Source organism: Sus scrofa, chromosome 7, assembly GCF_054392235.1.
Source record: "Sus scrofa isolate SSC_HxYL_T2T_F1_AM1 chromosome 7, Sscrofa_HxYL_maternal_Yorkshire_Landrace_v2.0, whole genome shotgun sequence".
NCBI classification, from domain to species: Eukaryota; Metazoa; Chordata; class Mammalia; order Artiodactyla; family Suidae; genus Sus; species Sus scrofa.
Genome location: NC_139389.1, coordinates 126,368,562 through 126,384,129, shown reverse-complemented (window position 1 = coordinate 126,384,129; position 15,568 = coordinate 126,368,562). Strand labels below are relative to the sequence as shown.

Sequence of the window (15,568 nt, the reverse complement as noted above, 5' to 3'; positions counted from 1 at the left end):
CTGCAAATCAGTTGCTCTGAACTTAAATGTTTACCTAAATCAGTTAACATCAGAAGACTCCAGAAGTGAATTCTTTTCGGGGCTGTGGAGGTGGCTAGGATGATTTTTACTCAAGGGGCTCAATAACACCAAACCAGTGCTGCCCAGGCAGACCAAGTATTTCCAACCTTGACCTAGAGCAGCGGGCCAGAGTGGGAACTCCCTTACACATTCCGGCACCCAATTTCCCAGGTGGGAAACCAGCCTGGAGAGGGCCTTGGCCTTGCCGCCGTCTCCCTGAGTGGAACACTCATTCCGGGCAGCTCTGGGACCCTTGGGTGCAGAAGGCAGCGACCTGGAATTCAGCTTCTGGGAGCCAGTGATGAGCTGCCCCCTACAAACTGAGAACCACAGTCTGCTGTGGGTGAGGCGGGCTCTCTGCCTCCTATGGCTGCAGGTGGCTCTTTGTGAGAATTTCCTGTGACTCGGGCATTCCCAGTAGGCAGGCATCCATCCAAGCACCTTGGCCCCAGATGGACCCACTCGTGACAGTGAGAGCGAACCCCCAACCCCCTTCCACGCTGAGACTTCCCACCTTACAGCAGCTCCAACTGAGGAAACTCTCTCCTGCCCATGGTCCCAGGCAGGTTCACCGTGATCCCTGCCAGTCCCCCAAGGTGGGGAACAGCCCCCCTCTACCGCAGCTGACCCCAGGAGCCTGCCCGCCCTCTCCCTGCCCCCAGGCTGGCTTCCACCCACTCCGGAGGCTGGTGGTGAAAAATGGAGGCCAAGCGGGTAAGAAGATGGTCGTGATGCTGGCAGGGCTGCGTGGCCACGGGCGGGGTCAGAACAGGCTGGAGTCCTCTGAAGTCTGGGGGCCGGGAAAGGGGCTCCTGGGGATTGAGTCTTGACTCTTCGAATGTTTCCTGAAGGGCCTGGGGTACCTTCTGAGGCCCTGGTCTTTGGGGTTGTCCTCTGACCAGCACGCTCTGGGTCCCCTGAGCAGTGAGATGAATCTCACAGTCTCCATTTTGTCCAAAATAAATTCCTGGAAGGAAAAAGAAATCTCTCTTACCTGACTGTGTTCTGGGCCCTGGAGCTACTTCCCAGGGGCCAAAGCACCAGCAAAGGTTGACCGGCATCTCCCACAGCTTTCACAAGGGCCCTGCAAAGGAGGTGGTATCCATGCCAATTGGCAAATGAGCCAACTGAGGCTCAGAGAGGTTGAGTGACTTGCCCAAAGCTCTACAGCCCCACAGTGGCAGAACTGGATGACTCAGAGTCCGGGTGCTGGTGGGTCTCCCTGAATGTGGGTGCCTGCCTCTTCGTGCTGCTTCTTCCAAGAAGCCCACCCTGACTGCCCTCATTTCTTAAGGGCCAGGTGACCTTCATCGGCCCCCATCTCTAACTCGTTTCCCTGGCACAATGCCGAGCCGTGGGTGACTCTTAAGTCTTGACGGCGCGATCACTGAGGGGGACCTTTGGAATCCCCTACATCACCTGCTAATTTCTTGCTTTTTCTTGGGAAGAAGATGAAATGAATACACTGGGAGTATTTAGGCAAATGAACCCTCACTCAAGTGTTCATCATTCCTATCACAACGTGAAGGAGCTACACCCCAGGGGATGCCAATTATGCGGCCTTCGGTGTGAATGGTGCCCCAGGAGCTGTGCCACAGAGCAGAGTGGCTCTGATACTGCCTGTGAAATTCTTGCAAGATATTCTCTCAACTAAGAGGCAGACTTGCTCACTTTGATTATTGCTGCTGGACAATATTGGACACGGGTCTTGCTCCCGTGGAAGGCAAGTTATGACAAAGGACAGAACCAGTGTTGAAACTGGCAGACAGGGGAGGGTGGAAAGAAAGAATGGGTCCTTGTGGTTCCACTGAGGAGCCAGACATGAAATCTACCCATTCAGTGAACTTCCATGTATGACCCAAGACGTGCTGTTCTGAGAGTCAAACAACCTCAACAAGGAAGAATAAGGCTGGGGGACTCACTTCCCAATGACAAGACTGAGCACAAAGCTGTAGTAATCCAGGCAGTGTGGTACTGGCTAAGGACAGACATGTAGGCCGATGGAATCGGATTGAGAGTTCAGAAAGAAGCCTTCATATCTACGGCCAATTGATTTTTGACAAGGATGAGGAGACAATTCAATGAGCAAAGAGTAGCTTTTTTCAGCAAATGGTTTCAGGATAACTGAATATCTTTATGCAAAAGAATGAAATCAGACCCCTACCTCCTACCATATATAAAAGCTAACTACCTAACTAAACTCAAAACTAAACTACTTGACTAAATGCAAAAGCGTTTGCACATTCCGCTGTGGCCCAGCGATAAGGACCTGGGGTTGTTACTGCAGTGGCTCTGGCTGCTGTTGTGGTGCAGGCTTGAACCCTGGCCTGGGAATTTCCATATACCGTGGGCTCAAAAAAACAAAACAAAACAAACAAACAAAAACCATAAACAGAATGAAAAGACAACCCACAGAATGGAGAAAATATTTGCAAAAAAAAAGTGACCGACAAGGGATTAATCTCCAAAATATACAAACAGCTCATGTAGTTCAATATAAAAAACAATCCAATCAAAAATGGGCAGAAGATCTAAATAGACATTTCTCCAAAGAAGACATACAGATGGCCAAAAAAAGCACATAAAAAGATGCTCAACATCACTAATTATTAGAAAAATGCAAATGAAAACTACAATGAGGCATCACCTCACACTGGTCAGAGTGGCCATCATCAAAAAGTTTTCAAGTAATAAATGCTGGAGAGGGGTGTGGAGAAAAGGGAACCCTCCTACACTGTTGGTGGGAATGTAAATTGGTACAACTGCTATGGAGAACAGTATGAAAGTTCTTTCAAAACTAAATATAGACCTACCCTATGATCCAGCAATCCCACTCCTGGGAATATATCCAGAGAAAACCATAATTCAAAAAGATTCATAAACCCCTGTGTTCACTGCAGCACTATTTATAATAGCTAAGACATGGAAACAGCCTAGATGTCAAAACAGCTTGGATCCTGTGTTGCTGTGGCTGTGGTGTAGGCCGGCAGCTGCAGCTCCATTTTGACCCCTGGCCTGGGAACCGCCATATGCTGTGCGTGCCGCCATAACAAAGACAAATATATTCATATATATGAATTAATTTAAAATGTAATAAAATGATACAAATGAACTTATTTACAAAACAGAAACAGACTCACAGACTTAGAAAACAAATTTATGGTTACCGAAGGGGAAAGGTAACAGGGAGGGATAAATTCAGAATTTGGGATTAACATATACATGCTATTATATATAAAACAGACCATCAACAAGGACCTACTATATGGGGAACTCTAGTCAATATTCTATAACAGCCTATATGGGAAAAGAATCTTAAAAAAGAATGGATATGCATATACATAACGGATGTGTATACTCTATGTATATATGGCTATATATAAAACTGAATCAATTCACTGCACATCTGAAACTAAAAAAACATTGTAAAATCAGCTATATTCCAATATAAAATAAAAATTGAAAAGTTCCTAAAAATGGGTCATAAGCCTAAATATTGGAGCCAAAACGATCGACTTCTTACAAGAAAACTTAGCTGTAAATCTTCACGACCCTGGATTAGGCCATCATTGCTTAGATGCGGCCTAAAGCTCAAGTGACCAAAATAAAAATATGTAATTTGGGTTTCATCAATATGGAAATCTTTGTGCTTTCAAGGATATCATCCCAGTGAAAAGACAACCTATAGAGTGAGAGAAAATATTCTCAAATCAGGTCGTTGATAAGGAACTTGAATCCAGAATACATCTGGAATATTTACAACCCAACAAGAAGAAGATAAACAATCCAGCCAAAAAATGGGCAAAGGATTGGAATCGAGATTTCTTCAAAGGAGATATACAAAGGACCACTAAACACATGAAAGGAGGCACAACATTATTAACCGTCAGGGAAATTTTTGCAAATCAAAACCATGCCGAGCTATCACTTCACACCCACTAGGATGGCTAAATTATAAAAGCAGACAACCAAGGGTTAACCAGGCAATGGAGAAACTGGAACCCTCATACCTGGATCCTAGGATTGTAAAATTATGCAGCCACTTTGGGGAAACAATTTGGCAGTGCCTCAAAATGTGCAACACAGAGTTACCACCTGACTCTGAAATTCCACTCCTAGGCATGTATGCAAGGTAACTGAAAGATATGTCCGCACAAAAACATGGGCATGCATGTTCATAGCAGCCTGATTCATCATAGCCCCCAAATGAAAACAACCCAAATGGCCATCAGCTGATGAATGGATTGACAAAACGGGGTCGATCCATCCAATGGAATATTACTCAGTCGTAAAGAGGAATGAATTATGATTCATGCTACAATGTGAATGAAACCTGAAGACCTTATACAAAGTGACAGAAGCCAGATACAAATTGTATTCTGGGAAGGTGAGGAAAAGATTCAGGAATTAGATGCTCACGGTGGCTGTGCAATTCTGACCGTACCGAAAACACTAACATGTACGCATTAAACGGGGAAATGATAGGGTATGTGAATGACATCTCAATAAAGCTATTATTAAAAATAAAACAAGATATGATGTTGTGGGGCACGTGGCCTCCGTTCCTGCAGCATCAGCATTTTGATGGATGCGGCTTTGGTCCTGGCGGGGCTCTTCCCAGTGAGAAGGGAAAGTTCAGTGGACGTGACAAGAGTCTGAGGTCTGAAATGAGGACCCTGGAATGTGTATATATATGTATGACTGGGTCACTTTGCTGTACCGCAGAAATTGACAAAACATTGCAAATCAGCTATACTTTAATTTAAAAAAATTTTTTTAAATAAAATGAGGACCTTGCACAGAGGCTCCCTTGGTCACTGAAATGCGCTCCCTGTGTAAACATGAGACCCCATCCGTGTGCATCTTGGTGTGTTTGTTTGCGTGTCATGTGTGTCAGTGTATGCTGCAAGTGTATTGTAGGGTGTGCAAGTGCCTGTATGAGTGTGTACCCTGTGTGTGTGTGTGTGTGTGTGTGTGAGCTGTACTGGGCTGGGGCTACACATTCAGACCAGGAAGAGCAGGAGTTCCTTTACAGCCCTCTGACCCTGCACCTCATGGGTGCTCTTTACAAGTTGTCGAGAGACCAGAAGAGACCTGAGACCCCCGCTAGACCCCCGTAGGAGCCATGCATCCGGGGAGCGAGGGGCGAATAGAGTGGCCAACCACGGATGCACCAGGAGCCGAGGCCCAGGGCAGGGCAGGTGGGAGGCCAGCCCCGGGGCAGCGGGAGTCCTCACCTGGATCAGGTCGAGCTTGGAGAAGAGCCCCCTGGGCACATCGTGGGCAGAGGGGCAGCACCGCTGGGCCATGCTGTTGATGGCCATTTGCATGTAGCTGAGCAGCTGCTTCTGCAGGAGGAGGAACAGGCTTGGCTTTTCCCAGAATCCCCTGCCCCGCTGTCCCCAGCTCACTCAGGCCAGAGGAGTGTCCTGGGGCCAGGAGCCACCTTCTCAGCCTGCACAGAGGCTCCACGCCTAGAGGGGCGAGTCCCTCCCCCGCTGGGGACCAGTGGGACCCTGGACCGACTGACTTCCCAGAGGGTCCTCCTGGCTGGGAACACCTGTGCTCCACACCCGGGGAAGGGGCCAGGAGGGGACATCAGGGAACCCAGGGCTCCTCACCCTCGGCAGCACCAGAGTCCTGGGCTTCAGGCCTTCAGGGTTGTGATTGGCTGCGGTAGCAGCCTGGCTTCCCACCTTAAAGAGAAAGATCCAGAAAGGGGCTCTATAGACTGTGGCCAATCCAGTGCCCTGCAAAACTCCTTGGTGGGGTGTCAGCAGCTCACAGACCCCAACTCCCTTAGGATCCCACGGAGCCCAAGAGAGTCCCACGTTTGCTGGCTGCACTGTGCCCAGCTGGCATGGGGCCTAGCCCTTGGCCTTCCCTTCCTCCTGCTCCCGTGTCCTCCCAGCAGCCCCCAGGCCAGAAGGGCACAGGCTCTGGTATGGGGAGGACCCGGGAGTCTGGAGAGTAACCAGAGTGGTTAGTTTTGTTTTTTGTTTTTGCTTTTTCATTTTGCTTTTGGCAGGGATGTTCTATTTTTTGATGAAAACCTCGTTAATAGCAATTCCATAAAAACAAACACGTAAACAAGGCCAGTACGGAGCAGCTCAAGGCATTCAACCCAGAAATCCTTGCTGCTGGCTGTGGACTTCGGCCCCGACTTACTCTTTCCGAGCCTCACTCTTCTCACCTGTGACACAGGTAAGAGTAAGCATCAGCCGTATTGAGGCGCGCACGCGCCAGGCCCTGGACGGGACGGGCCGTCCCAGCTGGTTCTTGCTACAGCCCCGTCCTTGACTACCTGTGGCCCCTGTCCTCACATCTGTAAAGCTCCATCCGCCTCGTCTTAGAGAAGCCCTTTGAAAGCTAGTGGCCGCCCTGGAGAGGTAAGCGGGTAAGTGGGGTGTGTGTGTGTGTGTGTGTCTTGGGGTGTGTGTATGTGTGTGTGTGTGTGTGTGGTGTGTCTGTATGTGTGGGGTGTGTGTATGGTGTGTGTGTGTGGTATGTCTGTGTGTGGAGTGTGTATGGTGTGTGGGGTGTGTGTATGGTGTGTCGGGTGTGTGTGTGTGGTATGTCTGTATGTGTGTGGGGGGGTATGTGTGTGAGGTATGTGTGTGTGTGGTGTATGTTTGTGTGTGTGTGTGCTATGTCTGGATGTGTGTGTGTGTGTGTGTGGTATGTCTGGATGTGTGTGTGTGGGGGTATGTCTGGATGTGTGTGTGTGTATATGTGTGGTATGTCTGTATATGGGTGTGTGGGGTATGGTGTGTGAGTGTGTGCTATGTCTGGATGTGTGTGTGTGCTATGTCTGGATGTGTGTGTGTGTGTGGGGTATGTCTGTATATGGGTGTGTGGGGTATGGTGTGTATGTGTGTGTGCTATGTCTGGATGTGTTTGTGTGTGTGTGTGCTATGTCTGGATGTGTGTGTGTGTGTGTGTGTGTGTGTGATATGTCTGTATATGGGTGTGTGGGGTATGGTGTGTGAGTGTGTGCTATGTCTGGATGTGTGTGTGTGTGTGGGGTATGTCTGTATATGGGTGTGTGGGGTATGGTGTGTATGTGTGTGTGCTATGTCTGGATGTGTTTGTGTGTGTGTGCTATGTCTGGATGTGTGTGTGTGTGTGTGTGTGTGTGTGATATGTCTGTATATGGGTGTGTGGGGTATGGTGTGTGTGTGTGTGCTATGTCTGGATGTGTGTGTGTGTGGTATGTCTGTATATGGGTGTGTGGGGTATGGTGGGTGTGTGGGGTATGGTGTGTGAGTGTGTGCTATGTCTGGATGTGTGTGTGTGTGTGTGGTATGTCTGTATATGGGTGTGTGGGGTATGGTGTGTGAGTGTGTGCTATGTCTGGATGTGTGTGTGTGTGTGTGTGTGGTATGTCTGTATATGGGTGTGTGGGGTATGGTGTGTGTGTGTGTACTATGTCTGGATGTATGTGTGTGTGTGTGTGTGTGGTATGTCTGTATATGGGTGTGTGGGGTGTGGTGTGTGTGTGTGTGTGCGCTATGTCTGGATGTGTGTGTGTCGGGGGAGGACGTTTACTGAGAGCACAGCAGCCCCTGCCCTGCCCCCCGCCCCCAGCCAGTAGACGGGACTCACCTCGGAGCTGCCCGTGTCTTTCTGGGAAGTGACATCGTGTTCCAACTGCTGCCACTGCTCCTGCTGGAGGTGACACCTCTTCTGCAGCTGGCACAGCTGGATCTTGAGGCTCTGCGGTGAGGGGCTGGGTCACCTCGGTGCGTCTGCCCTGGGCCTGGGCCTGAGGAGCTGGCTGCTCAGGGCAGTGCCCATGATGGAGGTGGAGGAGGGGAGAGTTCTGGGTGCTCAGGGTCCTTCCTCTCAGGCACCGGGGACGCAGGAACAGTCATGCCCAGGCCGACTGGGTTGGAATCCCAACCCAGCCCCCGGAGCCCTGTTTTCCTCACGTAACCAGGGGCACCAGTCTGGGCCCTTCCAGCCACAGGGGCTGCTTGCTCCACACCAGGGAGCAAAGCTCCGAAGCCTCCTGCGGCCAGGTCCGCGGGGCACAGGCTGTGCTGGGGGCCCTCCCCGTCCAGGCCCCGTGGGGATGTGTTTGGAAGACACAGGATATACATGTGTCCTCGCTTCCTTCTCTAAGCCCTGGTTTCCTTACTTTGAAAATAAGAAAAATAGCATGAGCGGGACTAAGGTGCAACATTTAACTCAGAATTAATATGAACAATATTTCAGGAGTTCCTGTTGTGGCTCAGACGGTTAAGAACCATAGTAGTATCCACGAGGGTGCGGGTTCGATCCCTGGCCTCGCTCAATGGGTGAAGTATCTGGTGCCGCTGTGAGCTGTGGCGTAGGTTGCAGAGGCAGCTTGGATCCGGCGTTGCTGTGGCTTTGGTGCTGGCTGGCAGCTATAGCTCCAATTCGAACCCTAGCCTGGGAACTTCCATATGCTGCAGGTGAGGCACTAAAAAGGGAAAAAATATTTTAATATAAGGTTTACAAAAAATCAAACTTAATGCAATAAAATCCGTGATGAACAAAATACTAAAATTTTCAGTAAAGTTGGGATCCAACCTGCTCTTGTAGGCTCACCTCTCTCCCCTCCTCCAGTCTCAGCCTTAGGAATAGAAACACCTACCTGTTGGCACTGGGGTGAGATTTAAAAGAGACTGGAGTTCCTGTTGTGGCTCAGTGGAAGCGAATCTGACTAGCATCCATGAGGATGCAGGTTTGATCCCTGGCCTTGCTCAGTGGGTTAAGGATCTGGGATTGCCACGAGCTGGGGTGTAGGTCGTAGACACGAGCTCGGATCTGACATTGCTGTGGCTGTGGTGTAGGCCTGTAGCTGCGGCTCTGATTCTACCCCTAGCCTGGGAACCTCCACATGCCTCAGGTGTGGCCCTAAAAAAAAATGATAGGTAGATAGATAGATAGATAGATAGATAGATAGATAGATAGATAAGGATAAAGCAATTTAAGCGCTTCCCACGGTGCCCTGTTCACACAGGAAAAAAAGGAGCAAAATGGTGTAGGGTTCTGGTGCTGCCACGAGGGGGCGGACACCAGCTGCAAACGCCAAGCCAGCTTCTTTGCAAGAATCGACCCACCTGCCAACCTTTCTCTCTGTGACCCCTTCCTTTGTCCTCTCCGTGTCCCCAGGCCCCAGGTGCAGCACTTTCATCGGGCCATGCCTTTGCCAGGGCAGTTTTTTTCTGCATGGAATGCCCGTCTCTACTGGCGAAACGTCAAAGAGTAACCAAAAACGAGAGAGGATTGCTCGGGGCTCTGACTTGGAGCCCGTCTGGGTTTGGTGTCTCCCAACAGCTTACCAGCTAGGTTGCATTCCCCCGCCCCCCGACAGGTGCAGAAACTGAGTCCAGAGGGTACAAACGTGCCCAGGGTCATGCAGCTAGTCTGAGCAGAGTTGGAATTTGAGCCCCAACCTCTCTGAATCCAGAACTCCTGGCTTTTCTACCACGAAGAACAACTTTCTTCTTCTTCTTTTTTTTTTTTTCTTTCTGTTTTTCTCCTTCCTTCCTTCCTTCCTTTCTTCCTCTCTCTCTTTGCCGCACTTGAAGTTCCCTGGCTAGGGGTTGAATCAGAGCTGCAGCTGCCAGCCTACACCATAGCCATGGCAATGCCGGATCCTTAACCCACTGAGAAAAGCTAGGGATTGAACTCATGTCCTCATGGATTCTAGTCAGGTTCATTACTGTTGAGCCACAATGGGAACTCCCAAGAACACCTTTTAAGCATAAACTGAGCTTCTTTCAAGCAGAAGGGGAGGGAAAGGGGTACAGAGCAAGGCTCTGGAGAGACAACCCCACCCAGACCCCCTCGGCAGCCCACCCCTCTTCCAGGCCTTCCCTGAGGGGGCAGAGGGAGGGGGGGGTCCCTCTACCCCAGGTCTCTGGGCCAAGGGGGATGGGCCAGGCTTCAGGCAGCTGTTACCGGGATAAGAGCCCTATGGCCTTCCTCTAGAGACTCCAGGCTCCGGTGGACGGCCTGGTTCATCCTGGAGAAGGCCTCCAGATGCTTCTGGATGTCCTGGCTGACTGTGAAGAGCTTCCTGTAGTGCTCCACCATGGCCTCCACCAGGGCCTCCGCTGGCTCCTCCCCCTGGCTGGAGCCTATGGAGACAGTGTGCAGAATGGGGGGTGCAGAATGCCCAGCCCTCCTCTGCCCCCCCCCAGTGATGCTAATGAGGTGGGTGGGATTTTGCTGTTGATTGACATTCCTACTAGAGCCCCAGAGTCCAGAGGTGCATAAGGGAGAGAAGCCCCATCACCCACCTCCGGCTTCGGCTGAGGAGGCCAAGGATTCTGGAGCAAAGCTGCCCAGTGAGGCAGGAGACTGCCCACCCTCCCCCACCCCAGGAGAAACAGCTCCCTGGGGGATCCTGCAGGAAGAGGACAGGGATTGTTGCTGAGCTGAGGGATGGTTTGGTGGTTACTCTTTCTGGATGGGTTGAACAGCGCTGAGTTGCTGAGTTAGACTAGGAGGCTGTAGCAGCACTGGGTACTGGGTTGGCTTCCAGCCCCTTGCCTGACCTGGAGCCCTGCACCCCTCCTTGGCTTGGTGCTCAAGGCTCCTTGGTGCTGTTCAAGCTTCTAATCACCTCCCAGCACCCCCTGCCAGGTCCTGGCACTCCAGCACACTGGAACTTACCATCCTTAAGCCCACCACGCAGGACCATGGTGCCAGCCTACGTTTTGCTGGTCCCTCTGCCTGCAATGCTGTTCCCCTTTGCTGAACTCCTTTGACCCTCATGAGGGGCCCCCTCCTCCAGAAAGCCTTCCCTGACCTCCAGGGAAGCTTCCCTCAGGCTCCTACAGATCCGTAGCACTTAGCACAGTGCCCCTGAAATCAGACAAGCATCTGAGACCCAGCCTCACCATTTCCTGGCTGGGCAACCTTGGGCAAATTACTTAACCTCTCTGAACCTGGGTAACACAATTCTCAGAGGCTCATAAGGAGGGGTAAAAAAAAATTTTTTTTACTAAAGTGTTTAGCCCAGAATAAATATTTCATAAGCAGTAATAGTTATTTTTAATATTGATGCTGCTGAGATGAGAATAATGATGGAAATAACACAAATCCTTGTGTTGTCTCTCCTTCTCTTTCCTGTCAAGTTCCCAGCACTGGTAACAGTCGACTCTGGTACAAATCAGGATAACACAACACAAAAACCCATTTCAGATTGTCTGTGTTATTTTAGTTCCTAACAGCGAAACCAAAGACAAATGAGATAATAACAATCAAAGCTGACATGGACCAGGCCCAAGCCAAAGACCGGGCATTGTGCTTCGTGCCCATGACGGATGAGCTCATTGTATAGAGATGTCGAGGCCACGCCGCTGGTGCCCAGGCTGGGTGGACCACCGTGGCATCAGCCTTGGGTACCCATTCTGCTGGCGGGAGGTCACATGAGCCCCGGTCCTGAGGCTGGGAGGTGGCTGCAGAGAGGACAGGCTTTCTGGAGGAGGGGCATACGTACCCTGGGGGATTTTCTCAAGGACTTTGATCAGATAGTCTTCGAAAAGCTTGTACTTCACCACCTGTCTCTTCAGCTTCCTCTGCCTGTAGGGACATTTCAGGACCAGTGAGAGCCATACACAAGGATGTGGTCTGGGAACTCCCAGGTCATGACCCCTTGCGAGGGTCACCCTCTGGGGATCCGCTGGGACCTGCGCTGGGCCAGTCACTGCCCCCCCCCCCCCCCCCCCCCGCACACTGCCATCAGCAGGCTGCTGAGTTGAATCTCTCCACCCCATCTTACTGCTAAGGAAACGGAGCTACAAGCAGATAAATAGATGCCTGTGGTCCAGCCCTGAGGAAGGGGCCTGAGCAAGAGCGAGGCCGGGTCTTCCCGGTGTGGGGTCTACGGAGCCTCTCCTGCAGGTGGCGGGTGGCCTGAGCCCCCACCAGCTGGGGACCCGGCCAGGGGCTTCACCTCTGTGCCTAGGTGGCCCATCTGTAACAAGGTAACCAGACCCTCCCTCACAGGCTGGCGGGGACCAGGCCTGGGGCGGCCAGCACATCGCCAGCTCTGGGTCTGAGGTCGGGGCCCCAGCAGCCGCCAGAGGGGAGATGGCCACGTGTGGCTGCCCAGTCCTGCTTGACACCACTAAGCAAGATGAATCTCCAATAGGTTGCCTGCTGCCCCCCGCCCCCCAGCCCACGCCCATTCAAGGGCATTGGTCAAGGGCAGAGGGTGGGCGTTCCTGCTGTTGCACAAGAAGATAGGTGGGGTCTTAGGAGAGCTGGGATGCAGCTTCGATCGCTGGCCTGACACAGTGGGTTAAAGGAGCTGTGGCTTAGGTTTGACTGTGGCTCAGCTCTGATCCCTGGCCTGGGAACTCCACATGCCCTGGGGCAGCCAAAAAACGAAAGGGGCAGAGGGAGAAGCGGGGCAGGGCTGTGGTGGTATCTCTGCGAGACCGCGGAGTGCCACAGGGCAGGCCGCTCTGTCCCGTAGGATCTGTTTCCTCATTCATACAATCCTGGAAAATGCAGGAAAAACTTGTCTCTCCCCCCCGATGCCAAATACCACGGGGCGGGGGGCACTGTGAGCCAAATACTAAACCTTATTGGCGTTGGGAAGCCCTATGAGAAGCTGATAGAATGGTTGGATCTTTTCTCCATAAAATTGCTCACAAATGCATCCTTGTGCATCTAATCCAGGCTTTTGAGAACCGCCCGAGGGCAAGGACCCAGGGTCAGAAGCAGGGTGGCAACCTTGCAGGTTGATTGTGGAGCGGCTGAGCTGGCAGGTGCCCTGCGTTGGTGATGGGAGACTAAGCTTGCACAGGGCCTGAGACTCGCCCGAGGTCTAAGGTCAGAGGGCGGGAGCCGAGCTCCTCATCCCCCTCACCACTCACAAACCAGCTGCCCCTCCTGATTTGTTCCCAGGCATCTGTCCCCTTCCTCTTCAGGCATTTTTGCTCAGTCCCAGCCACTTAGCCCACTGCTGGTGGCACAGGGGGCATGGGATAACTCTTACTTTGCCTGGAGCTGGCAGAGTTCCTGGAACAGCACCTGTAGGTCCCTGTCCTTGTCGCCAGTATCACTTGGGCCAGCCCCCTTGCCTGTGTCCATGGCCACTGGCATTGCCTCTCACCACCTCAGGCTGCGCTGGAGGATGAAAGCCCCGTGAGCCAGGCAGGAGGCAGGTAGCTGGCACAGCAAGAGTCAAGACAGGAGCTTTCTCTTCTGCTCCTCCTGGCCGTCCTCAGAAGCCAGGTTATGTTCCCACTTCATAGAAAAGGAAGCAGAGGTTCAGAAGGGGTCCTTGTGACCAGCTCAAGGATATACTACATGGCTGAATTTGAACTTGGACTTCATGGACTCCAAAGGCTGGGGTCTTTGAGCTGTGCTCCCTGCTCTGGAGGGACCAAATGTGCCATTCTGCAGTGGCATCATTGTCTTTGTCACCCTGTAATGGGGACAGCTCCATCATGGTTAAGTCCCAAGACTGCCAAGGTGCCTGGCCCTGCCAGCAGGTGCTGGCTTCCACATGCCTTCAGGAAAAAGCCCGAGGGTCAGAGATGGGGACTGGTTCAGAGAGTCGCCCACGTAAGGAGGCACCTTTGTCATCTATCTCTACGTGCCCATCCCTCCGGCCATTTAGGTATATAAATGACTTCACTACTCTGAGTTCCTACAAGCTAGAGTGGGGGCTGAAACTGACACTTTGGAGAAGCTCATGGTCAAGCTGGGAAGGTGGCCTCATTCACAGGTTGTTTCAACACAGCTTTGTAAAGAGTTTCCAGGCCGCTCGCCTAAGTCTGGTTGCTAGTTATGAAAACTAGAACGCCTCCCTAAGCCTGCCATTCCTTGGCATCTGTTGGGCTGGCCCGAGCACGTGGAAGGAGCAGGGAGAGAAGGTGAGGAGCCACGTGCTCGGCCCTTCCGGTCCTGAGCATCAGGCCTGGGTACCTGAGCCCTGGGGAGGGGCCCAGCTGACTCACTCAACAGCTCCAGGAGTACAAAGCCACAGCCAGGCAGTGACATCACAATGCTGGCTGCTGTCCTCATGACGTGTCCACTGCAGGATCCACCTGTGGGGGGAGGGCTCGATTCCTGGAGGTCCCGTGGTCCTTCCCATCCCTACCTCCCCGGTTTAGGTCCCAAGAAGGGGTGCAGAGACGTTGGTGACCCCAGGGGGAGCCTTGGGCTATTTTTGTTTTTCTTCCAAGGCTGTCACCAGTAGGTAAGGGATGGGGGGGGTGTCTTTCTTGATGTCTCCACTTTGTGAGGGTCCCAAATCCCACTGGCCTGGCCTGCCTCCCGCCCCTTTTGCCTCCTTTTACCTGATTTTGGATCATTATAGCTCAAGCACTTCCCCAGCTGGGACACTCAGCAACCATGCAGAGCTCTGGCCTCCGGCAGGGGAGTCGGGGAAATCAAAGGAGACTTCAGGACCCAAACCTGGCCCTTCCCATGCCTATGGCTTGGCCCTACTACCTGGTGTTGGAGCATCAGGGCCCGTGCCGCTGGGGGGAGCTGGGCCCAGTGCCCACCCCGATACACCTGCTCCATTCACTGCCCTAAGAGCTGGCCAGGTCTTCCCCATCCGTCAGAGCCAGGGCTCTGCAGGGGGCAACCTGTGAAGTCAGTGCCTCAGGATGGTTCCCGAAGAAGTGGCCGGGGTGGGGGGGGTAGGGAGGGGCTGCAGTGAGGTCAGAGGCAGAGGGAGGGGCTGGGTAGGGGCACAGACAGGGTTGGGGCTGAGGGTAGGGGGCAGGTGGATCTGTGGCCGGAGCTGGGCAGGGCCTGGGGTTATGACTAAGGCTGGGGCTGGAGTGCTGCCCAGCCCAGGGGAGCTGGGCTTCTTGTTATTCTGGGACAATTCCCCGTCTCCCTTTCCTTAGCAATTCCCCTCATGACCCCTCATGAGTGGGCAGTAGATGTGGTCCTAGTTGGTGGAGGAGCCCCTGGGCTGGTCCCAGGGGAGCTGCCTGTCTGCCCCTCCCTGGTTCTGGCCCATCAAACATGGGCTGAGACCAGCTGAGAAATGAAGGAGGGCAGACCCGTTTCTGGCCTTGGGTTCAGACGGGCGTGCTGGTGCCAACGAAGAGAAGCCTAGGGTCCAGGGCTGCCCAGAGGGTCAGAGCAGGCCAGAGGGTGGGTGTGAAGGAGGAGGAGGACTGAGGGAGTTCCCCCAGAGCTGACGATGTCTGAGGTGGCTCTTGAGGATAAGAATGAGTGAGGATGGAGTTCCCGTTGTGGCACAGCGGAAGCGAATCCGACTAGGAACCATGCGGGTTCGATCCCTGGCCTTGCTCAGTGGGTTAAGGATCCGGTGTTGCCGTGAGCTGTGGTGTAGGTCAGACGCGGCTCGGATCTGGCGTTGCTGTGGCTCTGGTGTAGCCCGGCGGCTACAGCTCCGATTTGACCCCTAGTCTGGGAACTTCCATATGCCATGGGTGTGGCCCTAAAATGACAAAAAGACAAAAAACGAAAACAAAAAACAAAAAAGAATGAGTGAGGATGGGAGTTCCTCTTGTGGTTCAGCAGGTGAAGA

The 15,568-nt window shown here is 52.6% G+C and overlaps 1 protein-coding gene across 4 annotated transcripts; it reads right to left on the bottom strand.

Annotated features, from left to right (window-relative positions):
- Nucleotides 1-772: 772 nt before the first annotated feature.
- On the bottom strand, nt 773-14,053 carry LOC110261730 (uncharacterized). 4 transcript variants are annotated; one of them, XM_084970098.1, is made up of 8 exons: nt 14,013-14,053; nt 13,046-13,296; nt 11,540-11,622; nt 9,994-10,172; nt 7,666-7,776; nt 5,682-5,756; nt 5,298-5,408; nt 773-1,027 (listed from the first exon to the last, which is right to left on the bottom strand). In XM_084970098.1, the coding sequence occupies exons 2-8, from the start codon at nt 13,150-13,152 to the stop codon at nt 824-826; spliced, it is 870 nt and encodes a 289-aa protein (XP_084826224.1). In that variant the 5' UTR covers nt 13,153-13,296; nt 14,013-14,053; the 3' UTR covers nt 773-823. The 4 variants fall into 4 exon arrangements, with proteins under 4 accessions (XP_084826224.1, XP_084826223.1, XP_084826225.1 ...); XM_084970097.1 differs by having other exon boundaries at nt 13,733-14,031; XM_084970099.1 differs by having other exon boundaries at nt 13,981-14,031.
- Nucleotides 14,054-15,568: the final 1,515 nt, after the last annotated feature.